The sequence below is a fragment of the Trichoderma ghanense genome (genome assembly GCF_004382785.1).
Source record: "Trichoderma ghanense strain CCMA-1212 chromosome Unknown scaffold_7, whole genome shotgun sequence".
Classification (NCBI taxonomy): Eukaryota; Fungi; Ascomycota; class Sordariomycetes; order Hypocreales; family Hypocreaceae; genus Trichoderma; species Trichoderma ghanense.
The window spans coordinates 496,680-520,479 of record NW_027395670.1 but is presented as its reverse complement, the minus strand read 5'-3'; the positions used below and the strand labels follow the sequence as shown (position 1 = coordinate 520,479).

General features: G+C 54.8%; 11 protein-coding genes across 11 annotated transcripts; 6 read left to right on the top strand and 5 right to left on the bottom strand.

Annotated features, from left to right (window-relative positions):
- Positions 1–462: 462 nt before the first annotated feature.
- On the top strand, positions 463–765 carry CCMA1212_006313 (uncharacterized protein; the record flags this gene model as incomplete). The annotated part of the gene is made up of 1 exon (XM_073703542.1): positions 463–765. The coding sequence occupies one exon, from the start codon at positions 463–465 to the stop codon at positions 763–765; it is 303 nt and encodes a 100-aa protein (XP_073557862.1).
- A 736-nt stretch (positions 766–1,501) lies between these two features.
- On the bottom strand, positions 1,502–2,290 carry CCMA1212_006312 (Survival motor neuron-like protein; the record flags this gene model as incomplete). Its single annotated transcript, XM_073703541.1, has 5 exons — positions 1,502–1,626; positions 1,734–1,827; positions 1,918–2,008; positions 2,069–2,139; positions 2,198–2,290. 5 exons carry the CDS (start codon positions 2,288–2,290, stop codon positions 1,502–1,504), a joined length of 474 nt encoding a protein of 157 aa, XP_073557861.1.
- Positions 2,291–2,799: 509 nt separating this feature from the next.
- CCMA1212_006311 (uncharacterized protein) lies at positions 2,800–4,159 on the top strand (the record flags this gene model as incomplete). The annotated part of the gene is made up of 3 exons (XM_073703540.1): positions 2,800–2,827; positions 2,877–2,963; positions 3,027–4,159. 3 exons carry the CDS (start codon positions 2,800–2,802, stop codon positions 4,157–4,159), a joined length of 1,248 nt encoding a protein of 415 aa, XP_073557864.1.
- An 851-nt stretch (positions 4,160–5,010) lies between these two features.
- On the top strand, positions 5,011–6,855 carry CCMA1212_006310 (uncharacterized protein; the record flags this gene model as incomplete). Its single annotated transcript, XM_073703539.1, has 3 exons — positions 5,011–5,056; positions 5,128–5,258; positions 5,320–6,855. The coding sequence occupies 3 exons, from the start codon at positions 5,011–5,013 to the stop codon at positions 6,853–6,855; spliced, it is 1,713 nt and encodes a 570-aa protein (XP_073557863.1).
- A 176-nt stretch (positions 6,856–7,031) lies between these two features.
- CCMA1212_006309 (uncharacterized protein) lies at positions 7,032–8,161 on the bottom strand (the record flags this gene model as incomplete). The annotated part of the gene is made up of 2 exons (XM_073703538.1): positions 7,032–8,064; positions 8,142–8,161. The coding sequence occupies 2 exons, from the start codon at positions 8,159–8,161 to the stop codon at positions 7,032–7,034; spliced, it is 1,053 nt and encodes a 350-aa protein (XP_073558071.1).
- Positions 8,162–9,287: 1,126 nt separating this feature from the next.
- CCMA1212_006308 (uncharacterized protein) lies at positions 9,288–9,688 on the bottom strand (the record flags this gene model as incomplete). Its single annotated transcript, XM_073703537.1, has 3 exons — positions 9,288–9,358; positions 9,438–9,522; positions 9,626–9,688. The coding sequence occupies 3 exons, from the start codon at positions 9,686–9,688 to the stop codon at positions 9,288–9,290; spliced, it is 219 nt and encodes a 72-aa protein (XP_073558072.1).
- A 2,159-nt stretch (positions 9,689–11,847) lies between these two features.
- On the top strand, positions 11,848–12,666 carry CCMA1212_006307 (uncharacterized protein; the record flags this gene model as incomplete). The annotated part of the gene is made up of 1 exon (XM_073703536.1): positions 11,848–12,666. One exon carries the CDS (start codon positions 11,848–11,850, stop codon positions 12,664–12,666), a length of 819 nt encoding a protein of 272 aa, XP_073558069.1.
- Positions 12,667–14,148: 1,482 nt separating this feature from the next.
- Positions 14,149–16,628, top strand: CCMA1212_006306 (uncharacterized protein; the record flags this gene model as incomplete). The annotated part of the gene is made up of 5 exons (XM_073703535.1): positions 14,149–14,324; positions 14,497–14,970; positions 15,028–15,929; positions 15,987–16,182; positions 16,248–16,628. Exons 1-5 carry the CDS (start codon positions 14,163–14,165, stop codon positions 16,626–16,628), a joined length of 2,115 nt encoding a protein of 704 aa, XP_073558070.1. The 5' UTR covers positions 14,149–14,162.
- Positions 16,629–18,538: 1,910 nt separating this feature from the next.
- On the bottom strand, positions 18,539–18,853 carry CCMA1212_006305 (uncharacterized protein; the record flags this gene model as incomplete). The annotated part of the gene is made up of 1 exon (XM_073703534.1): positions 18,539–18,853. One exon carries the CDS (start codon positions 18,851–18,853, stop codon positions 18,539–18,541), a length of 315 nt encoding a protein of 104 aa, XP_073558067.1.
- A 383-nt stretch (positions 18,854–19,236) lies between these two features.
- On the top strand, positions 19,237–20,580 carry CCMA1212_006304 (GTP-binding protein gtr2; the record flags this gene model as incomplete). Its single annotated transcript, XM_073703533.1, has 3 exons — positions 19,237–19,481; positions 19,556–19,657; positions 19,701–20,580. The coding sequence occupies 3 exons, from the start codon at positions 19,237–19,239 to the stop codon at positions 20,578–20,580; spliced, it is 1,227 nt and encodes a 408-aa protein (XP_073558068.1).
- Positions 20,581–20,912: 332 nt separating this feature from the next.
- Positions 20,913–23,496, bottom strand: CCMA1212_006303 (Anaphase-promoting complex subunit 4; the record flags this gene model as incomplete). Its single annotated transcript, XM_073703532.1, has 5 exons — positions 20,913–21,196; positions 21,270–22,182; positions 22,248–22,842; positions 22,895–23,207; positions 23,265–23,496. 5 exons carry the CDS (start codon positions 23,494–23,496, stop codon positions 20,913–20,915), a joined length of 2,337 nt encoding a protein of 778 aa, XP_073558065.1.
- Between the last annotated feature and the right edge of the window lie 304 nt (positions 23,497–23,800).

Sequence of the window (23,800 nt, the reverse complement as noted above, 5' to 3'; positions counted from 1 at the left end):
GCATCCGAATCAGCGGTGCTCCGTACTGTCTTGCGCATTTTGGTGGTTTGCAGGGGTTCAAGGAGAAACCTGTAACAGAGTTGTCTCGGGTGGCGTTTGGCCATGTTTTGGCGTGGCCCAGCTGGCAACCCCGGTCCAGCGGCTAGGGGTCTCGGGACGCAAGACAGCTGCATGTTTCTTGAGAAGCATATCCAAGACTCAAATCAAGCATTTTTCCCCTCATCTTTGTTTGATCCAGCCGCGTCTTGTCATCGCTCGTCACGTTGACCCCCCTGTAATAGTTGATGCTCGAGATCAAGACGCCAGTGGGTGGAGACGCAATGTTGAACACCCCGGATATGGCAAATGAAAAGTGCACGGCAACGGTGACCCATCCATCTCAAGTGCAAATGCGTGCTCCGTCCTCGATTTTCTCCGAGAGACGCCAACATGAGCTGGCCGTTCGGTCCCGATGTCTGAGTAATGCGCAATATTAACGCCCACGTTAGCCTTCATGCCGCTGTAGAAACGCGCCTCGACGCAGAAGAAGCAGACGGCGATGCGGAAACGCAGCGAAAGTTTTGGCGGCTAGATCAACAGCTGGAGGCCGCAGGCTTCAAATCACGCCAGAAGCAGCATAGACTCGTCGCAGTTGTCTGCCATAAGGGGTTGAAGCCAGAAACAATCGTCAAGCGCTGGGAGACCAAGCTAGTTCGCGAGGGTCCTCAAACCGCCATTGTGGAGGATGAAACACGGCTTGCTCATGGGCCGGGGAATGAGCCGTAGCGCAGCTCTCATCAATACTATGTCGCTGTGCAATCCCATCGTTCATGCGATGCCGACTTGGTCTTCCCGACTTGGGATGCCTCGACCGGATCTATCGAAACGCGCCCTAGCGATCTCCTTCCTTCAATCTTAGGCATCCTCGTTACTGAATTGACAGCAGGACGAAAAGCTTGGGCCTAGAACGTGGAGGAGCTCGAGCAGGGTCTGCAGGATCCTAGCAAAGGCAGCCTAACGTGTTGATAATCAGTTGCAACCCACGACGTTCCGATGAAGGAAGAGAGAGGATGCGAAAGAAATATTGAGAATCAAGAACGCATGTAGGGGCGGTGCACAAACAGCCTGCGGCAATTGGTTATCAAGGTGAGTGCTACTTTGAAAGACCAGACCAAACAAACGCGTAATCATGTGCCATACACATATACGGCCATGATGCAGATACCTTGATTCCCACCGCTTCGTGGATTGAAACGAATCATTCAATGAGAAACCATCAGTTCGCGGCGTGGCTAAAGTCCGTAGAGCCAGAATAAATTGGACATGCACTACCAGACGCTATCCTGAGACGCCAGAGACCAGAATCATCGCGTCGGTTGTCGAACTAGCAGGCCTGTGGAACGCCATTTGTCGCAGCGTTTCCACCCCAGCTTCACCATTCAACTGTGGCGCAGCACCTTTCTTCCCGCACAATCAGTTAGTTGACGCCGACGGACCCAGCCTCAACAACGTGGTCGAGTGGTCAAGACTGTTGCTCCGTCTTCTGCTGTGGTTGGTGCTGTGCTTGCTGTTGTCCCTCGTACAGGCCGGTATAATAGCCGGCGTAGTACCAAGACATGAGGAGCTTTTTCAGATTCTCGTCGCGCACTGGTCATGGCAACCCGGAGAGGTTCTTCAGCGTCAGTGCGGCACGTTCAAGGGACGTCTGGCGAAAGACCAGGGGTTCTCTATCGCCTTGCACGGTGAGTACTTACCTGTGCCAAGTATTGCCTGAGACGGAAAAGGCTTGGGCGTGGAGCCCAAGCCGTGCGCTGGCTGCGTGCTCTCTGACTGCTTCTCGGCGGGAACCTGTGAAAGCCGATGAGCTGAATATCCCTGAGAACTATGGCAGGGGAATCTCAGATGGCAGATGCAGTGCGTCTATGCTGCGAAACGTACATCATCTGCTGCATCGGCATCTTCAACCGACAGATCTGGAACGTGTCCCTGAGTCCTTGTCGATTCTTCTATTTTGGGAGTCTCGTTTGCCCTATAGCGGCATTAGCAGCAGCAGAGAGAATCGCTCGATCCTGAGAAGCAGTAGACGCACTTGGATGAATCGGCCTCGGCTTGTTCCAGGTCTCGAATGCTGCCGCCTTTCGCGTGGATGCTGTGGTATTTCTGCGCTCAGGTTAAGGCGACGATCCTCCTTTCGTTCTGTCATGATAGAGAGCCCTACCTTGTACTCCCGCAGAGCATCGTTCCAGGAATCAATCAGGACTGTGTCGTCCCAGATCTCTTCGTGCTTCAGGTCAGATTCGTCGACGACCATGGTGATGGAGTTTTGTGTTTGTGAGGTTGAGGGTTGCTAGAAGAAGTGAAGGTGAATCGAAGAAGGAGCTCTCGAAGAAGATGATCTAAGTAAGCCTAGTCCAGCTCTACAAGAGCAACTGTCATAATTGTGACTTAAAAAAATTGGCTTGTATATCACAGCAAGGTCAGAATCCAGGAATTTAATGTTGAGAGTGCTACATCCTTTCAAAACAGTCAAATTCCTGATATTTTCCTGGCAACGTTGAAGCTGCTCTTCCTTGACAATTCGAGATACCCTGAACAAAACAGTGACAAGGCCTGGATTTCGACAGAGCTCGTTGCCGCAACCGGCATAGCGCCCAAAGCAGCCCCCACCAATGGCGCATATCCATCACTCTCACCGCCCTCGAAAATCGGCAGAATCGTAAATTTTCCAAGTAATTTTTTCTTTTTCTCTGGCGAAGCGAATCTGCGACGATTTGCCCATATACCGTCTGAGCAGTACAGACAACCTCCACGATTCCCATCATGCCGCCAGTTCTTCGTAAAAGAAAGGGTAAGAGCCACGACTTCCTCTCTATGCGAATTCTTCTAATTGCCGTTAGCTGCGGACGAGCCGAAGCCCGAGGAGGTCGCAAAGCCTACCGAGGCCGCGACGCCTGCGGACAAGACCCCGAAGGGAAAGCGAAAGGGTATGACTGGCGACTTCAAATGGCTCGACTCAAGGCGCTTATTCTAACACTATCTGGACGCAGCCGCTGAGCAATCTACTCCCGTTTCCTCCAAAAAGCAAAAGTCCACCAAGAAGGCGGTAGCCGAGACCAAGACACCCAAGTCACAAAAGGCCGAGGCGAAGGCGGATAAGAAGGAGAAGGAGGAAGAAAAGAAGGAGGAGAAGAAGGAGAAGAAGCAGAAGAAGGAGAAGAAGGAGCACAAGAAGGAGAAGAAGCAAGATGGAAAGAAGGAAGACGTGATCGACATGGAGGGAGAGTCCGACTCCGAGGGACAGGACGACGATGACAACCTCCAGGTCCTGGCCGTCAACATTGACCCGGAGGAGGAAGCCGCCGTCAACGAGGAACAGTTCCAGCCCGGCCAAGATGTTGGCAAGATCCCCAAGGTCTCGAAAGATGTTCAAAAGTCGGTCAAGGCTTCCAAGGAAGAGCCCGGCGTCGTCTACATCGGACGGATACCTCACGGCTTCTACGAGTACGAGATGAAGCAGTACCTGTCTCAGTTCGGCCCCATCTCGCGACTGCGCCTCTCCCGCAACAAGAAGACTGGCGCCAGCAAGCACTTTGCCTTTGTCGAGTTCGTCGAGGCCAGCACTGCTGAGATTGTCTCCAAGACCATGGACAACTATCTGCTTTTCGGACACATCCTGAAATGCAAGGTTCTCTCGAAGGAGCAGGTTCACGAGGACCTGTTCAAGGGCGCGAACAGAAGGTTCAAGAAGGTGCCGTGGAACAAGATGGCGGGCATTCAGCTGGAGAAGCCCCGTACCGAATCCGCTTGGGAAGCCAAAGTCGCACGAGAGCGAAACAACCGGGCAAAGAAGGCCGCCAAGCTTAAGGAGCTGGGGTACGACTTTGAGGCGCCGGAGCTCAAGAACGTGCCGGCCCCCGCGGCGGTTGAGAACGGAGAGGAGGTCAAGGCCGTTGAGGCTTCTGAGGTCAAGGCAGTTGAGGCTGCCCCAGAGGCCGCTCCGGAGGCCGCTCCGGAGGTAGCCCCAGAGGAGGACAAGCCGGCTGAGGAGCCGCAGGAGGTCAAGACACCAAAGAAGGCTTCAAGCCGGACGAAGTCAAAAGCAACAACGCCCAAGGAGACGCCCAAGGCGAAGGCAACCAGATCGACCAGGTCGACCAGGGCAAAGAAGGCCGACGCTTAATATCAACGACGGACAACCCTATACATGTATCTGTTTTCTTTCTACTACACTAGGCAGGTTTCATTACGGCGCAGTGGTTCATGAAAATTACAAGTTCTGCACTTCATCTTGACCAAATCTTCCGTGAAGAAGCAGCAGCAAATGTGACGCTGAAAATGGCATGTCCGCACTCAAGCGAACCCATTGCGCTCGTGAGATAGACAAGCAAGCAACGGGATTATAAAAGGCGAGATTCTCTACTTCGCGCGGATTGTGAAAGAGCCAGTAGGAATTGGATCTCCTTCAATAGTGTGTTGGCGAAGATGATTGTAAGATGAGAAGAAGAAGAGAAAAAATCGCAGAGACCCGCAGACCTGAAAGGCCTGATAAAGTGAAAATATCACGATGACTAAGCACGTGGCCCGAATGCGGCTCCGGCTTTGGGGATACGTACGACAGTCGAGAGACGGCTCGTATCCGCATCGCTGGAACACCTCTTCTTCTGGAAGACGCTCCAGCTTCTCTCACGCGCGTCAAGGCCTTCTAGAAGCGCTGACGCTCCCTGGCCGGCGCCCTATTTTTCGGACCGCTTGTCTCAATTGCTCTGCCCCAGCTCGCCGGTTCCGCATCGCCAGCTCGAGCCTCGAGGCCTCAGCCGGACGAGTATCCGCAGGCATCGGACCAGACGAATCGGAGGCGACGCCGTGGAGCTGCTCGAGCGCTGATCAGGCAGTCCCGGGCCTCCCTCGCGCCAGAGCCTCTCGCACGAGGCTGCCGTACAAGAGCCTTGGAGTTTGGAGTCGCTTCAGAGACATTGAATCGCGGCATAGTCGCATGCCAGCTCGTTAGAGCTCGGTCAACACCTGCCCACCATGTCTTCGACAGCGGCCACGGAGCCCAGCCTGGCATCCAATTCAGGTTAGTCGTGTTCCTCGCCCATGGCCTGACTGGTGGGAAGTCGATGCTAAACGCTGGCGGAACGGGGACAGCGGCCAAGAAGAAGAATAACAAGAAGAAGAAGAATGCGAACAAGAACAAGGAGCCGGCGCAGACGAGCAACGGAGACGCCAGGATTGACAAGGACGAGGCAGACGAGGAGCCAGAGACGCCGACGACTACGGTAAGCCTCTGCTACAGCTTCGAGTCCTCTGTGAATCCCGCTAATGGGCATGCTGCGTTAGGAGATTCCGAGCAACGTCGACAACACAGAAGAGCCTCCCAACGATAGCAATGGGCACTCGGTAGCTCCGGCGGGCCACGAGCCCACCGAAGACCATGCGCACGAGCAACGACGCGACGGCGATTCCGACACATCCGCCAAGCTGGAAGCCATGGGCAAGGAGCGAGAGGCCCTCCGGGCCGAGGTCGAGCAGCTGCGCAAACAACTCGAGAGCATCCAGGAAACACACCAAGCCGAAGTGTCGCAGCTGCAATCGGAGCTGGAAGACAGCAATGCCGCAAGAGAAACGGCCGAGGAGCAATACCAGACACTCCTCGGGCGCGTCGAGAAGATCAAGGAGACGCTGAGCGACAGGCTGAAGCGAGACAAGGCCGAGCTGGATGAGGCAAAGGAGTACATCGAACAGCTCGAGGCGCAAAACGAGGAGCTCCGAAGCGCGGCAGAGGCGACCAATGAAGACGTGGCGAAGCTCAGGGAGGAGCTTCAGGATGCCACACGGGAGCTGACGACGCTCCGGAGTCGCAACAACTTGTCGGCGAACAATTGGGGGAAAGAGAGGGAAGAGCTCCTGAAGACGATTCAGCATCTGAAGGAGGAGATGGAGACTACCTCCAATGCGATGGGCGAGTGGGAGGTCATTGCCATGGAAGAGCGCTCCATTAAAGAGAATCTCAACGACAAGGTCAACGAGCTGGAGGAGGAGATTGTCGGACTAAGAGAAGGATTCGAGGCGGCCACCGCTGAGCGCGACAGCCAGGCAACATTAATCGACAATCTTCAAAATGCCCTGCGAGAGATTCAAGACGCCCGGAAGAAGGAGCTCCGCGACTTGGTCGAAACAAGCGAGGCTCAGCTCCAGGAGCAGAAGAAACTCGTGCAAGAAGCCGTCGCGAAAGCTACGGAAGCACAGGCAGCGAAAGAGGAGCTTGCCAAGGAGCTCGAGCGCACGGCGCCCTTTGAGAAGGAGGTGAAGGAGAAGAACCTCCTGATCGGAAAGCTGCGGCACGAAGCCATTGTGCTGAACGACCACCTCACCAAGGCCCTGCGGTATCTCAAGAAGACGAAGCCAGAGGACAACGTTGACAGGCGAGTATTCACCACCATGGAGAAATATATAGGGCATACTAACACGTACTGCTGTAGGCAAGTCATCACCAACCACCTCCTCCATTTCCTCACACTAGACCGAGGCGACGCGAAACGCTTCCAAGTGCTGCAGGTCATGGCCGGCTACCTCAACTGGACCGACGAACAGCGCGAGCAAGCTGGCCTTGCTCGACCCGGCGGATCCAGCAACAGCCTGCGCCTCCCTCTGTCGCCCTTTCAGCGCACGCCCAGCTCGCCATCCCTCAGCGCCGACATCTTCTCCGAGCCTTCTTCGGCGAGGGACAGGGAGTCCCTGGCCGAGCTCTGGGCAGGCTTCCTTGAGCGCAGCGCTCAGGAGGGGACCAGCGATGGTCCGTCAAGGAAAGGGAGCACGAGCAGCGTGGCGACGGGCGCGGGGGCTGCAATAGGCCGGCCTGAGTCTAGGGCCTGATGTATTATAGAAACAAGTTTATATAGATGTTTCACAGCGTACTCTATATATATATTCATGTATATTCTCAAAAGGTGAATGAAATACATGTGAAGAATGATTTGCGCCGCCAGAATGAAACACGCCAAAAGCCATGCCAAAGCCAATATCTATACGAGAACAGCCCCATGCCCCGTCTACTCTTCTAGCACCGGCCGCAGCACGTTCTGCGTATACGTCTCCGCATCCCTCGTAATGTTCTGTATATCAATCCTATTGCTCAACGCATCGTTGACGCCATCAATCACCTCCCGCTCCTCCATCACCTCGCCCATGATGCGCACCTCATGCTGCCAATACGCCTGCGACCGCGACCGCAAGTCTTCATCGCGCATGATTGTGTTCTTGACGATGCCCACCGCATTCACCTTGCTCCGCGCGGCAACCAGCGCCCGGTTGACCTGCTCGATGCGTTCCGCCGGCGAGGGAGGCTGCACGAAGGCGCGGTTGGTGCAGGAGAGGTACAGTACGAAGGCGATGGCCGCGTCGAGCGCAGCCAGAGCAACGAAGCGGTAGCTGCGCATCGTCCAATAGAAAAAGTCGATGTCGTGGAGGCGCAGCGCCCGCGCATTGGCCTGGTAGTTGTAGGAGTGGACAAGGTAGATTTCGAGCGCGGCGAGGATGCCGGAGCAGATTGTTGCCAGGGTTCGCCACTGGGAGCCGTATTTCCCTGTTACGGAGGGACTCGTGACGAGGGCGAGGACGATGAGGTTGGCGATGTGTGGCCATAGGAGTGAGGGGAGGGCGTAGTAGAAGTAGCTCTTGGGTTCGTCCGCGGTGCAGAATATGCATTCCGCCAGTACTTCTGGTCCGTACTGGAAATACAGCAACCTGCTCTCCATGTTGACGAACTTGGACCTCAGCGCGTGATCCCACGGCGTAAAGACATTGTCGGGCCGCAACGCCGCGATGCGCGTGAAGAGCACATCGACGGGGATCTGCAGCCTGCTCTGCGTCCTGACAAAGACATTCTCCGGCGAGGCAAACGGCAGCGTCTTGACGACGAGTAAGAAGGCAAAGAAGGAGAGCATGAAGATGGCGACTCGGATCGTCGGCGGGACGGGCTGCACGGAGAGGCCGTGGCGTCGGGGGGCGGATCGCACGCTGCGGTAGTAGGAGATGGCCTTGGGTAGGAGCATGGGCCCGAAGAAGAGGGCGAATGCGCGGATGCTGACAACACGACGGTATGTATTAGCTTCTTTCTATTGCTTTTGCAGTTGTTTGGGTCGTCTGCTGGGAGGACTTACGAATCCCAAGAGATTGCCATTTTTTGGAGGGCCGCGCTGGTTTGACGCAGCTTGAACCGGGCAAGTTGAAAGAGCCAGGTGGCCGGCAAGAGACGAGGCTGAGATGCGAAAACAAACGGTGGCGTCAGCAAGGCTGCTGTTCCGTTATCTAATCGATGGTGGAGCACTCGTTCACAGCGAATCAGGTGTGCGGGCTATTTAAAGTAGCAATTTGACTTGGGTACTCACAGGCCAGCCACATGTTGAAATGTTGGGGGCAGCGGATGCAGCTACCCTGTATTTACACTGAAACCTCCATCGCCTTCTATCATGGGAAACAGGACATACAAATACAAAAAGATAGATGATGAATATGACGGTACATCACTGGTCATCACTGCTGACGCTCTTCTATTCGTGATGCTCCGTCAGTGAGCGCTTGGGGCAAGGTATCACCGTGTCAGGCTTGCAGGGTGGCTTGCACAAGGTTCCGCCCTGCGATCTCACCACCAAGTCCTTGATGACAGCGTCGGCAGTTTCCTGTACAATCCCAAGGGAGTTCCTCGTGCTTCGAGAGACATTCTAGGCGACAGTCTTGTCCTGGCTCTAATCCGTAACCCCTGCACGATTGTCTGGCACACGTGGAAGCCCCCGGACAAGAGGCCACCCGCTTCTAACATACGCTCAATCAGAGACTCGGAACCCAACGCTCAACCGGCAGACATCGACGGTACTGCAACCGTCCACTCTAGCAAAAAGGTAGTGGTCAGTATCGCGGAATATGCACTTACTGTTTGGCTAGGATAAGTCAAGCCGTTGCGCCACCGCAAGCACAAGCAAAGTCCATCTCACAGAGGGCAAAAAAAGGAGGCATAAAGTTATGCCAAAATTTTGCTGCTCGCTGGCGCAAGCAACAACAACAAAACAACAACGGCAAACCCGTCCATTGTAAATCTTCAATTTCACTGTATAGCCAAACAAATCCTTCCCCCTTCGCTTGAAACATCCCGAAAATTGCGCCGTTTTGAAAAATGCTGTCAAAGGAGCGCCCCATTTCGCCGTGCCATGTTCTTTCTTTTTTTTTTTTCCTCTTGCAATCGTCTGCCGTGTCGCTGGGATATACGCATGCAGCTTCCATCCTCGCGACGTTAGCTTTTTTTGCAATGCTTATTTCTTCATCTTTGCTTCCCTCTTCTCCCTCAGCGCCTGTTCTTCCTGTTCTCGTCTCTTCTCGTCGGCTATTCGCCAGGAGTATGGTCAGTTTCCACGATTCGCAATGGGTAGAAGCGGGGCGCATTATTCTGTCGGGATTCGGACCTTTGGCTTGCTTCTGCCTCATGATCTCGGCATTGCTCAAGGATGCCTTTGCCTGCTGGTAGCCGTCGAGCTGGTTGCCGGATTTCTGCGAAAAGAGTGAGAACCAGGGGTTAGTCATCTTCTCCCCGTACTTTTTTTTTTTTTGGATGGGCTCGCATGCTCGCATGTGAAAGTCGGGATCGACGTACTGCTTTGGCATCTTTCTTGAGGTTTTTGGCGCGCGCCAGGTCTCGCTGATTTCCGCGGGCCATGGTGATGACAGCTGTCGTGGTAGAGCTGGTCGTGCTGGGAGGAGGAAGATCGTGGAAGCAGATGGATCAAAGGACAAGGATGCTGCAGTTTTGCGCGTCGCGGAAGTCAAATGCAGATGAGGCTACGATGGGTTCTGGAGCCAATCGGGAGGCTGGCCGCTTTAAATGCTGCCGGGACTCCGTACGGAATAAGCATTCCTCTAAGGCCGCTACTAATCACGGATTGGCCCGTGGAACCTGGGACTTCTTTCCAATGCTTTGCGCCACCGAAAAGGGAACAAGCAGGTTTGCGTCTTGTGCTCCCTTGAAGCCTCAACTTTGTCTGTCTCCTCTGGACGCGACGACAAAAAACTGACGAGGCTCCGAGCATCATCAATGTGTATCAAGAGCGGATCAGCAGGCATTTCCGCATCCGATTGCAAACCTCGTCAGTTGTATCGGATGGGGTGAGTTCGGACCACCGGACTTGTCCGAACCCTCAGTTACACGGGTGCCATCTCATGACTTGCAAGCATCTTGTCGATGCCGGAAAAGACGAAGAGGGCTGTCTGATCAATGAATTCCAGTATACGGAATACCAATCACCTTTTTGAAGATTTTTGAGACCTGATTCACGCCGGTTTCCTCATGCCGGCTGTTGCACCGATTTCGGCAGCACCTATTCCGGCCGTGAGATCCAGTTGCATCCCCAACTGGGCAGAGCCAGCAAACACAGCGGCCAAAGAATTGCCCGTGACTAAGCGCTCCTCGGCTCTTGTGAGACATTGAATTCTGCAAGCAAGGGCGTAAGAGGTAAACTTTGTCTTTATATTTTTTTAGACTGAACAAAGACGTCTGTTTGTGTCGTATTTTTGGGTCGCGCCCAGGTTCCAAATCAAGAAATTGGGTTGCCTGCAGCGCCACCAAGTATCGGTACCTGATTCACGTCCCTGTTCACTTGCACTTTGCACTACGGAATACGTACCGCGACAGCGCTTCACCACACACCTGCTGAAACACTTACACGCACCTCGGCAGCCAATCAATCCAGCCTCAACAATCCCGGTCTCGAGATGCAGACAATCGACTCCTTGACTCCCAATGAATGGCCCTGTTTTTAGCGTTTTTGCCGCCGCGCTTCATTGGCCGAGATCAAGCGATGCACTCTCCCGCCCATGACCAGATGCTCCGATTTGCAGAATCTCGTTGCCTCCCCCGCCTCTGAAGAGGCCGATCAGGAGCTTCTTGGGCTCGCATCAGTGCTGCGATACTGGCGCCAGCGCGGCCACATGGAGGCCAGGCTGTCTATGAAACGAAGCTCCCCTCGGCGCGGCTAATGGCTTTTCAGGTAGCATCTCCCAGGTCTATTTTCGCCGCCGAACCTGCTCGAGAGAGGTTCCTTGGAAACGATTGGTCTTGGGAAGCCAGCGCGGCAGCTTTAGCTGATGCCGTGAATGGGGGACGAGCTTCCCTCTGGCCAGGTCTCGCATGCATGTCTTTTGGGGGGATTTATTTTTATTTCTATTTTCCTCTTCTTTCTCTCTCTAGATTTAAGCTCCGTTTCAGCGGCAGGGGCTTCCTTCTTTGCTCTTAGCATCGTGAGTGAGGGCGGCAAATGGGCCTATCGTTGCGGTGGTATTGATTGGATGCGTGGTTGTTCATAAACAAGTGCTGAGCCTCTCCTCACAATTCAAGATCGCCCGCATACATTTTTTTCTACCTTCTTTCAGAGTGCTATTCAGATTTTTGTCAATCACTTTCTTCTTTCTTCTTTCTTTCTCTCTACCATCCTATTGTCTTTTCGTTGAACAATTGTGTTTGTATGAACACACATTGAAGCTGCTCTCCAGTCGTTCTCGTGGCTTCACATACCTTCCTTCTCTCTCTTCTCCCAGCTCTCTTTTCTTCAAACGCTTCATCATCTTCATTACCTTTATCGAATCCGGGCTGGTTCCCATATTCTCTGCATCGACTGGGCTTTAATCTCTTGCCAAGATCTACAACGTACAAAAATAGGTCCTGACTTGACCTATCGCATCTCACACTCATTCACCGACGGGCAGTGATTGCTCTCCCTTCCGGCTCTGCATAGTAAGCACCTCCCATCGCATCTCAGACTCTCTCGACTGACATTTGCCTAGCATTCCCTCTCCAACACCAACTTCACCAAAGTCTCCATCATGCCTGGCTTCATGAACTCGCCTAGCCTCCGAGGCGCTGGACTCGTCGTCCTCCAGGCCCTCCGAGTCGCCACTGTCATTACGCTCCTGACATCCGGCGCCGCGTGCTGGATCCTCGTCATCAATGTCGAGAAGAACAAGCCGTACTTTATATTCGAGTGCTTCTCCCTATTTTTCGTCTCCGTCCTCTGCTCCCTGCTCGTCGTTTCGGAGCTCGCCTTTGCGCAGTTCATCAAGATCTACCTCCGGCGCATGTGGCCCGTCCTGTCCGACCACCATGGGCTGAGTTGGCTGGGCCTGGGAATGATCATCATCGGCTGCAACATCCTGGGGATGCTCAATCACGACTCGAGGATGGCCTCTGCCCTGTCGTCACTGGTGTTGGCTGCGGGCATCCTGGCCTTGATCTTTGGCTTTCTCAACATCGTCTGCTCCTTTATCTGGTGTGATAGAAAGGAGGGCATCACGTCGCGCGACATTCGTGCAAACGGCTCGCTGGCTCGGTCTCAACGCGAGTTTCCCGATTATGACGCTCCGAGCCGGTCATCTTCGTCCAGAAACGAAAAGACGCGTAGCAAGTTTGTGTCCATGTTCTGGAAGAAGGAAAAGGAGGACGAATACATGAGCCGACAGCCGGACGTTGCCCCTCCTTACATACATGTAAACCACCATGCGCACGACCTTGAGGCGCAGAGCGACAGTCCCATCATTCCGGGTCTGAAGCGCCCTGACACGGCCTTGCACCCCATGAATACCCGTATGAATAGCCGCAGCAGTCGAAGCAGCCGGTACTCGGAGGCGAACATGTCACGATTCTGACGGCTGTTGCGAGACAGGGCCTCGATTCCCTTCCCATGAACGGAATGGGCTGCATAACACATATAAAAGACGAAAAAAGAAAAGAAAAACAAGGAAAAAGAAAAGAAGAAGTCACTCACAAAGGCCATAGAGCCTGACAGTGGATGGACGGAGGGATTATTAAGGGCGTTGAGGACTGGAACGAGCGATACCCCCAAGAGGGCTGGACATGGTCTTTCTGATATTTACCGATCTCTTTGCATGTGCAATTTTATACCTAGCAGTGATTTAGCAGTGATTTAGCAATGATTTAATCAAAGATTCAATGCGATGCGTCATTTGAACAATATGGAAAGTCGACGGGAAAAAGAGGGGAAGAAACGCGACTTGATAGGCTGTCTCTGCATCTTTTGGTGATCAAATCGCGTGGGCACATGATTGAGGACTCTTGGTGGATATGCCGAAACAGATGCTTAAGATGATGAAGCTGTGGCCTCGTAACCTTGAAAAGAAAGAAAAAAAAAGGGTGNGTATGTGTAACGGGGGGAGGGGAGTATTCAAAGAGCATTATCACACTCGATGCGAAGATCAATCTTGGTCTCTCGCATATCTGGATTCCCGCGTCTGTTGTCTCATTGATTCCGCATCATGTTCGCCATCAAAGTGAGTGCTGACTGACCTGCGCCCCATGTTCGGAAATGGTCCGTGCGGCAGCTGATAGCTGAAGCATCACGTGACCCACGATTAGCATGAACCTTCTGGCAATCGCTCAGTTGCTCATCAACTCCGTTTGCTTTTCCTCTCCCAATGACTTCTCTGGCGGCCTGAAACGGCTCATCTCGACGTTTTTTGCCTTGTTTCTGACGAAGGGAGCTGGGCCACGATATTCCGGACTCTTTCCCATCTGATTCCCATCCGCGTACGGGCGACTGGTCCTTGCTCCCCTCCTCCACGCCTCTGCAACTGGCGCGAGCCTGGTCCATTCGGAGCCTTCTCTCCACGGCGACGCGGCATCCGACACGATCATTGACAGTAGCTACTATATCGCGAGGCTCCGAGAGGCACGATTCAGGCCGTGGGCGGCCATTCCAGCGTAGGCTTGCCTGCGGAGATAGTGATTGATTCGCGGCGAGTGATTCCAGAAGAAAAGACAAGATCAAAAGGAAGCTGCAGAAGGCTTTGCAGAGGATCAATACGATAGCTTGTGGCTTGGTATAGAACTTGGGAACGGCGAAGGCCAGGACAAGTATCTCTTGGAATAAACTTCGCGCCTCTTCCTGCGTGCAATCGGGTTACTGTGTCCGATCTCGTTTCGTTGCCTATACGACAATTCCTTAGCTTCTTGTTGTCTTCAACTTCAAGGCGGCAGCAGCGTTTTCCTTCGTTCTCCTCTTGGGACCCTGCAGAATTACCGTTGCTCCTTGTCTGGCTCTGGCCATATCTGATCGCCAAGAGACTTTCTCATTGTCTTTTTCTCCTAAAGAATCTTATTTCAATCATCAGCGGACCACTTCAAAATGTCATCCGACGGCGCTGAGGTGGCGGAGGATTACCGCCTTGCCCTGGAAGACCTCTCCTCCAACATGCGCTTTGAGATCAGCAATTTGACAGTAATTGCTAGAGAGAATACTGAGCATGCTTTGGCCATTGCGGAGGTTTTACAGCAGCACATCCTCAAGGTAGGAGCCCATTTCCCTTTGAATGTGTTGGGGGTTGATGGGAGTTTTCAATTGCGATGCACCACTCTTTCTCCCTCCCCTTCTCCCCTCCCCTTCTCCCCTCCCCTTCTCCCCTTCTCCCCTCACCTTCTCCTTCTCGTTGTTGTAGTCTCGGATGCTCATACCTAGCCAGGCGCCACCGAATAAAAAACTACCCGCTCTCTATGTGATGGACTCAATCGTCAAAAACGTTGGCACTCCTTACACGCTGTATTTCGGCCGGGCTCTGTTCAAGATATTCATGGAGTCATATGCCGTCGTTGATCATAGCATCCGCAGGAAGATGGAGGAAATGCTTAAGACGTGGAAGGATCCTGTTCCTGGCTCATTGGACACGCGGCCCGTCTTTTCACACGAGCTGGTCCGGCCGATCGAGAACGCCTTGATGAAGGTCAGAGCCGCGAGCATGCCCCAACAGGCCCAGAGCGCCATACCTGGTCGGCCTCGTTCAGCAATGTTCCCTCCTCACCGAAACACCCCGACGCCGCCGGGAATGCGTGGATTCGCCGGCCAGCCTGGCAACTTTCCGCCTCAGCCTCACCCATTCTCTAACGGAGGGCATCCTGCCGAGCCGCTGCCCGGCCATGTCCCTCTTCCTGGACAGCAGGTTTGTGTTCCTTCCATTCTTTGCATCCGACAATGACACTAACATCTCTGTGTACAGCCTGCTCCCTATCTCCCACCATCTACCACGGCCTCTTACAACTCGACTCCTGTTCCCTTCCACCCATCTGCTCTGGGATCATACGGCTCAGGGTTGCCCATGCCCTCTGGAATAAGTGTAGAGACGTTGAGCAGTGACATTCAGAAGCTGATTGTTGCGATGAGGGCCGAGTTCTCGCAGAATCCACATGATGGCGGCGTCCAGAGCAGGCTGAAGGCTCTTTTGGACCTCCAGAGTATTCTGCAGCACTCGAGCCTGCCACCAGACCAGCTTGAGCTCATTAAGAACAAAGTAACCGAACTTGCTGCCGTGACCATGAGGCCCCCCCTGGGCCGTAATTCTGCGACTGCGACACCCCCTATTCCAGCACCGGCAACGGCGCCGCCTCTGGCGCTTCCTGTGCATCCTCCCTCAGCCTCCGTAACTCCGACGCCCGTGCCGGCGGCCCAGCCTGCCGCGCCGGTGACTCTTGATTCGTTGCTGGGACAAGGGGCGATGGCGGCTTTGTTGGGAATGCAGGCGGCGAACTCTCAGAACACGACACCCCAGCCTCCGTTTGCCGGCGCCCCCATACGGTCACCACCGATGAATTCTGTCGAACCGTCCAAGGCTGCAGCGAGGCCACCAGCGATGCCTCCGGCTCCGGCTCCGGCTCCGGCTCCGAATGCCTTATCCTTGGTAGAACAGCTTCGAGCGGCTGGTATGCTGCCACCCGCGACACCTACCAATGTCCCGGCTCCAAGCCAAGCACCGCCTGCTGCACCACCGCCGTCGTTGTTCCCTCCGGGCCTGTCGGCGAGCATTGCCAGCTTGCTGGCTGCCCATAAGCCGGATTCCGGCCGATCCAGCGTAGATGGGCTGGGCGGCTCGTCTGGACTGGATTCGGCTGCTCTCAAGCTGCAGTGAGTTGATCTTTCATCTGCTGGTGACGTGCATGTTTTACTGACCAGACGTTTCAGATTCCGACCCGACGCTGTTGCCGCTCTGTATGACGATCTTGGACCTCCATGCACGCAGTGTGGCCGGCGGTTCAAGACGGACGAGGAGGGGAGGCGGAAGAAGACGGCTCACATGGACTGGCACTTCAAGGTACACCAGCGGAGCACAGAGGCCGAGAAGCGAGGCACACACCGGAGCTGGTACGTTGACCAGCAGGTAAGTTCTTGCCCTCCTCCAACTTTGAATCGGCATCAAGAAACTTGTACTGACCCGATACGCAGGACTGGGTCAAGGCTCGCGAAGCGGTGGATGCGATCCATGACGTGTCCTCCAAAGAAGAGTCTGCTCAAGCATCCAAGGACTCGGAGGGGCCCAAGTACATACCCGTGCCCGATCCAAGCAGCGGCATCAACACCGTGTGTCCGATCTGCCAGGAGAGGTTCGAAAACAAGTGGTTCGATACGGCGCAGGAGTGGGTATGGCTCGACACGGTCCTGGTGGGAAACCGGGCATATCATGCCTCGTGCCGCGCCGAGGCAACGAGAGACCGAGAGTCTACGCCTGGCCTGTCACGACGCACGCCCGAGCCGGTGCTGGGGAAGCGGAAAGCAGAGGCGGGTCTGACGTCGCCCAAGGTGCGAGTACAGAAGGCGTATGTGTAACGGGCCCGGAGCACCTTGCGTGTATCCTTTTTTTCGGCGGAAATGAGGCGTTTCTTGTCCGCAGACTTACCTTGTCTCTGGCAATGCTACGACGCCTAGGGAGGCTCATGGAGGACTGATTATAGGAGAAGCGCATGGGAAACTATCATCGATGGCGTTTGGATGCGTTGCGAATGAAGAATTCACTATATCTGCAGACAGCTTCATGTATTGCAGCTGGCGAGATATTTGCAGAGTATATTATTGACTACAGTATACGGAGAGTAATGAAAGTACGCAATGGGAAGGCCCGAGGTGTCTTTTTTCTTTTCTTTCTTTGCACTTCTCTTTTCCTTCGTTTGGAGATGTAGTGAGAGTTGGTCGAAGTACCTTGACCTTTGGAACGTTGGGGCCGACAATCCTGGCTGGGATAGGGAGATTCTGCCGAGGTTGAAGATGGCTATTGACTGAGCGTAGCTACATGTAGAGCACAATACAGTTGATATCTGTGAGGCTCTTTTGCAGTAGCTGCAGTTGTGATGGTGAGATGAGGAATGTCTCGGTAATGGGCTTGTAAGTCGCCTTTGTTGCAGTTTGATCAGGGCACAGTAATGCTGTCTCATTCCCAACTAAGTAGTCCTTGAGAAATTAAATTAGATTCTTTTCGCCTCTTTAGACTTGCCAAATATACAAGGTGATCAAGACTAACAAGTACTACTGACTTCTGAGTATCGTTGTCTAATGGTTGACTCTGCAGACAAACAGACTGCCTCGAGGCTGAATCGAAGGTTCTCGGTACCTAGCCAACAAATTGATGCCGTCACCGCAGCAAGCGACTTCAGCGCCCAACCGCACCTGGAGAAAGGGCGGACATGCACTAACCCGCATCCCCCCACAGCGCTGAGCAGCGACGCTCCAGCGGGCTCCGGCGGGCTCCAGGTCTCAGCTCTAGCGCACCCGAGGCCCCCAGCGCGGCCTCAGCCACCAAAATGCGGCCGTCTGCTTACCTACGCAGCTCCCAGCTCTCCATCAAACGGAGCCTGGCCCGACTTCTGTCGATCCTCGTCAATCATCCAAATCCCCAATCAAATCGAATCGCAAGCTGTGACACCTCCAAGAGCGTCTCCCCCTGCGAAAAATCCCCATTTGCCGCCGCCTTTGAACCCCTGAAAAGCGACACGCGACGAGCAGCCGCGAAGCGGACAGCCAGAAGCGACGGCCATTCGAATTTCCTCGCCTTTGTTCTTTTTCTTCTTTGCATTTGAAAGGGAGCCGTGCAGCTTCCCGCGCCTCTTCGATTGGCTCGTTGGCCCTTGAGCAAGTCAGGTCCCCTTTGCCTCGTCGGCTTTTTGTCCTCGCACCATGGAGGTATGAGAAACTTTTCTTTCCTCTTATTTCTCCTCTCCTATCCCTCATTGTCTTCTTCCTCTCGCTGTTCCCATTCGCTGCCCGCTGCTCTTATACCTTCTCAGCCATCGTTGCGACAGGATTGCTGGTGCATGCGTGTGTCTCGATAAGCGCCTTTGTCACACGCAGCAATGAATGGGCAGGGCTTCTGCTCCGTGCTGCTGTGTGTCACCCACATGTCTCTGGATGACGGCGAACCACGAGCTGCCCTTGGCCTGCTAGTGTTTTCTTTGATTCCTTTTTTTTTTTCCCTTTTTTCGATTTCTTTTTTCTATTTGAAATTCTTTCTTCCTTCTCCCTGGCTTGGTTGGTTCGACGGGCTCGTTGGCAGCAGAGCAAACAAACATCTGATAGCTGAGACCCCCCCCCTGTCTCGTGACCAGTTTTGCCTGCTCCCTCGCCTTTTTCCGCGCTGGCCGGTGACGTGGGATGACAGACACATTTGCAGCTCGAGTGGGCACCGGGTGAAGAGAGAGCATGGTTCTGGCTTGACTCGCTTGGGCCGCCGGAGCGAGTCTAGTTACCTAGGCCGTAGGCTTCGTTGGGCAGGGCCGCGGCAAGCAGTTGAGGCCAGCGAATGCACGAGAGCCGGGCAGTCCGTGTGACGAGGGCAGGACGGGCATGACGGGGCTCGTGTCACTTTGATGCCTGATTTCTCTTTGCGACTGGCAGCCGTGCTTCGGCCGAATGGAATGTCTCTGAGAGGTTTCTGGGGGCGGTTTTTCGCTTTGCGGTGACGGGCCTTCGAGAGGGCTCTGCGGCTCTGGTGGCTTGAGCTGTGCGTTGCGCTGAGGCAAGCCACGGCTGCGCAAAGGGACGACCGGTGAGGCAGCGTGCATGTTTCGCCTGCTGCTGCTGCTGCCGCCCCTGCCACTGTTTGTTTTTGTGTGTGTGAGAAAGGGAGAGGAAGAGGAGGAGAGAAGAGTAGAGAAGAGGAAGAGAAGGAGAAAGAGAGCTAGGGACACACACACACACACACACACACACACAATCACACATACAGTGACGGAGAAAGCCAACCTGAGCCAGAGCCAGAGACATCTCAGCCCGCCCGGATCTCACTGCAAAGTCACCGTCTCCTGCATGGCCGGATACCGTGTCAAACTACACCACATCCCAGACCTCTCTTCCACAAGCGTGGAGCGGGCGTGCAGGTCTTGAAGCCGCAGACAACGTGTTCTAGAACCGCGTCAGACGCATCAAGAGCGAATCATCATCTACAATGTCCCTCAGCCCTCCCATCTACGGCTCGCCTGCAGACAAGCAGCGTGCTGAGCTCGAAGCACTTGGTCATCGTCGCTCCCCCAATCGTCCAGGTGTCATGAGTCCAGCTAGGCTAAAACTGCAGCATCTTTACGACCAGAGTACTCAAGGACCGATAAAAAAGGGCTCGCTGAAACCGGCAGATGCACCCGGCAGCGTGCCAGAGAAAGGAAAGCCGCGTTTGCTGCTGATGGGTCAGAGACGGTAAGTCGGCTTGTGCTCCAACGAGATGATGTGTCGCGAAGTGAAGCCTTACTGACGGTTGAATCAACTCCCAGGAGCGGAAAGTCGTCCATTTCGAGCGTCGTCTTCCACAAGCTTGCGCCTAATGAGACGCTATTTCTCGAGTCAACCGCGCGGATACAAAAGGATACCATGGCGTGAGTGGCTCTTGACTCTGTTCCAGGCTGTCACACTCTTCAGACTAACATGGCGAGGCCAAAGATCGTTTATGGACTTTCAAGTATGGGACTTCCCCGGACAGATTGACGTGTTCGACAACCCCAGCTTTGACATGGAGGCCATCTTTGGCGAGATCGGCGCCCTGATCTGGGTCATTGATGCCCAGGACGATTATCTCGAGGCCGTTGCGCGTCTCAACGCCACCATTCTTTCCCTGCAGCGCACATATCCCAACATCAACATCGAGGTGTTTATTCACAAGGTGGACGGGCTCTCGGACGACTACAAGCTCGACATCCAGCGAGACATTACCATTCGCATCCAGGATGAGCTGTCTGACCACGGTTTCGAAAACGCTCCGGTTACCTTCCACCTCACCTCCATCTACAACCACTCCATCTTCGAGGCCTTTAGCAAAGTCATCCAAAAGCTCGTCCCCCGCCTGGGCACGCTCGAGTCCATGCTCACCAACCTCTGCCGAACGTGCCGCTTCGAAAAGGCCTACCTCTTCGACGTGCTGTCCAAGATTTACATTGCCACGGACACCGCGACGGCCGACATGGCCAGCTACGAGATCTGCAGCGACTACATCGACGTCATCATCGACATTACCGAGATCTACGGCACGTGGCAGCGCAGCGACGACAGCCGGAAGCGCCTCGAGGGCGAGCCCATCAACACCAAGCTGGAGGACCAGGTCGCGTGCCCGACGGCGGAGAGCTGCCTCGTCCTGCACGATAGCCACAAGCCCATTATGCTGCGCGAGGTGGATCGGTATCTTGCGCTGGTGGCCATCATGACGGACGATTCGTATGATAGGATGCCGCTGGTGAATATGAATGTCGAGGCGGTGGTGGAGGGGCTGACGGAGTTTTTTGACATTACGAAGCCTAAGAAATGATGGGAGTTGGGGCGATATGGAAAGGGGGGGGAGGGGGGCCCAGGAGTCATGGTTATTTGGCGTTGTTTCTCTCTCGTGATTTTATTCCATGTCCTTTTTTGACTTCTTTTGGGACTGTATCTCTCGTTCTACTTGGGGCTTTGGGCAATGTGTATAGGCTCTACAGTGAAAGGTTTTTTTTTTTTGATGAATTGCCGCCATCTGTATCTGCTCCTGTCCGCGTCAAATCTCCCCGTTAATCTATTCCACACCCAATTCATTCATGTAACTGTTATATTTCGCAACGACAAGGCCGGCTGGAAAACCAACGGATTGAGAGATGGATCATCCTTTTAGCCCTCGGATGGAAGCTTATACGTCCGCCATGTCGTGCGGTTCCCGCCCAAAAGACAGATCCGGGCGGGCAAGTCCCCTCGCACGCTGCTCTTATCGTGGACCTCCATGCGGACGGGTCGAAGAGAGTGGTGGCTCGTGGGGAGAGTGTACCTGTGGAAGAGCTTGGTCGAAGGTTTTGTTGCTGAGGTCTGGGCGGTGGTGGGATTCGTGGGGTCGTAGGGGGTGTAGGAGAGTTTGTGTTCGTCTTGGACGGGGATGGAGAGGATGAGGGGGGTGTGATCTTTGATATGGCCGTTAGAACTTTTGTGATATGTTTTGACGTGGGGATAAGGGCGAGGGAGGAGAGGGGTTACCTTTGTTGGTGCAAAAGAGGATAAGGGTCTTGTCGTTGAGAAATTTCATGTCCACGAGGGATCGGGTGCCGAGATCGACGATGCACGTTTCCGCGGACTGGGTATCGCTGATGCCGTTTGTAATCGACATGTTCATTCGGAAAAGATGGACCTTGTGCGGTTCCTGCTGAGAGGCGAGCGCTGTCAAGATTGTGCCCGTTCGCTTGTCGGCGCTGCACATCTTGACGTCCATCTTGGCAATGGGATGCCCAATGGCCAGCTTCATGGGTGTGCCGAATCGGACGCTGCGTCGCTTCGCCTCGGCGACGCTGCCGAAGATGCGGTTGGACCACGTCGTGGCGTAGTTGACGAGGAAGTCGACGTGCGGGAGGGCCTTCATGCCGGGCTGGCCGGCCTCGTGCTTCTTGAGCTGCTTGTCCAGGACGTCGAGCAGCGAGGAGGGAAATCCGTCGTCGATGAAGCTCCAGTCCGAGGCGTAGTCGTCCTTGCTGGCTTCGTCGAGGAAGACGTCGAGCGGGCTGTTTGTGAGGTAGCGCTCGATGTAGGTGAGGACCTTTGTGTGGTCCATCATGGCCTCCTTTTCGGTGAGCTCGTCGCTTGCGGTGCCGGCGGCGAGCTGGTCGATCTGGAAGCGGAGCCAGGCGGAGAAGGCGGAGAAGTGCTGGAGCTCGTCCATGGTGTGGACGAGGACCTTGTGGCCGACGAGGGTGAGGCAGCTGACGACGTCGAGGACGCGGTTGAGGTGCGGGACGGAGAGGCCAATGTCCTCGCGGTCGCTGTGGAAGCGGGCCAAGCCGCGGAGGCGGCTGAGGATGATGGCGCAGCGCTCGAGGGCCGGCAGGAGGTGTTGGTGGACGAGGTTGCGGAGGCCTTCGAGGCCGGAGACGACGGCCTTGTCCCAGCGTTTGTGGCCCTGGGATATATGTCATATCAGTATGTACGTTCTGGGGAGGATCGAGCATGTTTGTTTTGGCGTACCCTTTCTGCTAGGCTGTCGACGAGCCACTCGTGTACGACAGGGTAAGCATGACCGGTCATGGCAGTGTGGAAGAGGGCAGAGACAATGTCCCTGGGCCCCTTTTCCATTCCCTCGAGGTCGCCCTGGACGCTGCGAATGAATCGAGCCGGCAGCTCTCTTGCGTTCTTCCACTCCACCTGCATGTGAAGCGATATCTGCTTCAGGTATCGCAGTAGGGCTTGTAATGTGGTGAGCTTGGAGGATAAGAGGGACAAGTTGATGGGGGAAAAGGAGAGAAAGGGCAAGTCCATGGGGACGAGATGAAGCTCTTGGGGCTCATCTTGCTTTTCTGCGAAAACGAGAGCATGAGTTGATACTTGCGGATGAGATGCGTGATGTATCATGCTTGGGGCCGTATGGGATGGGTCTGATGGTACAGTGTCTAGTGTTGGTCGCGGAAATGTGCCGATGATGAAGGAGTCGTAGATGCTCAGCTGCAGCTTGCCGTCGCTGGTGCCCACGATCATGACGTTGACTTGGTTATACGTGTCCCGCTTTGGCGTACGGAAGAGAAACTCGATGCCGCTGCGGAGCGTAAAGACGGTGGCATCTTCGCTGGTTCCAAGATGAGCGACGTAGACATGCCAAGTGGGAGGGAGAAGCTCACCCTGCACCCGCGCTGCCCATCGGCAAGGGGCTGATCTTGGGCAGCGCCGTCTCAACCTCCAGAAAGGTGAGCTCCTGGGGCAGGTCCAGCGGCACTTTGCCACCCTGCTCGGCCCATCCCTCGGTGACCTGGTCCGCGAGCTTGCTGGAGACGGCGTTGTCTGCCTTGGTGGCGATGATGGCGGCTGACCAGCCGATGTGCGTGATGGTTGCCTCGGCCTTGTCGCATACGGGAATTTGATGGGCGGCCTTGTTGTTTTCCAGACCCATCAGCCGCACCACGCCGTCGCTCCAGCCCAGAGCGAGGAACTGGCCTGGGATATTTCAGCATCTGTGAGACATCTCATGATCACGAGCCAGCGCCTATTTACCATCTGGTCTCCATGAGATGGAGCACACGTCAGGCGCCGCCTCGCCTGGAGCAGCAGCCTGATGGATCTTGGACACAGTCTGGCCTGGCGGCCGATAGACGAGCAGGTTCTTGTCGTCCTGGTCCCAGGTTGCCGCCAGATCGAGCGTCGGACAGCCCACGGGGAAGCGCCGCCCAGCTGGAGCTTTGGACTGCAGCTCCGTCTCGCTCAGCAGCTCCAGCTCTATCGCCATTTCTGCGGCTTCAGGCGATTTCCGGGTTGTCAAGCATCAATTGCATCTGTTTGCTATGCAGTATGAGACTTGTAAGATGGCAGAATCCGAGGCATGGCTGCGGATGTGAAGATGTTGAAGGAAAGAATCTCGCAAGATGCAATCGTGAAGGTGCGGGTCTTGACGCGCTGTTGTTGATTGACCGAGACATCATGGATGTCATGGCGGATATATATTGATGTAATGAGAAAGCAAGCACATACGACCATAGGTAGTGGAAAACTCGGGGTCCCGTCCGCTCCCCCATAGATAAGCCACTAACCGG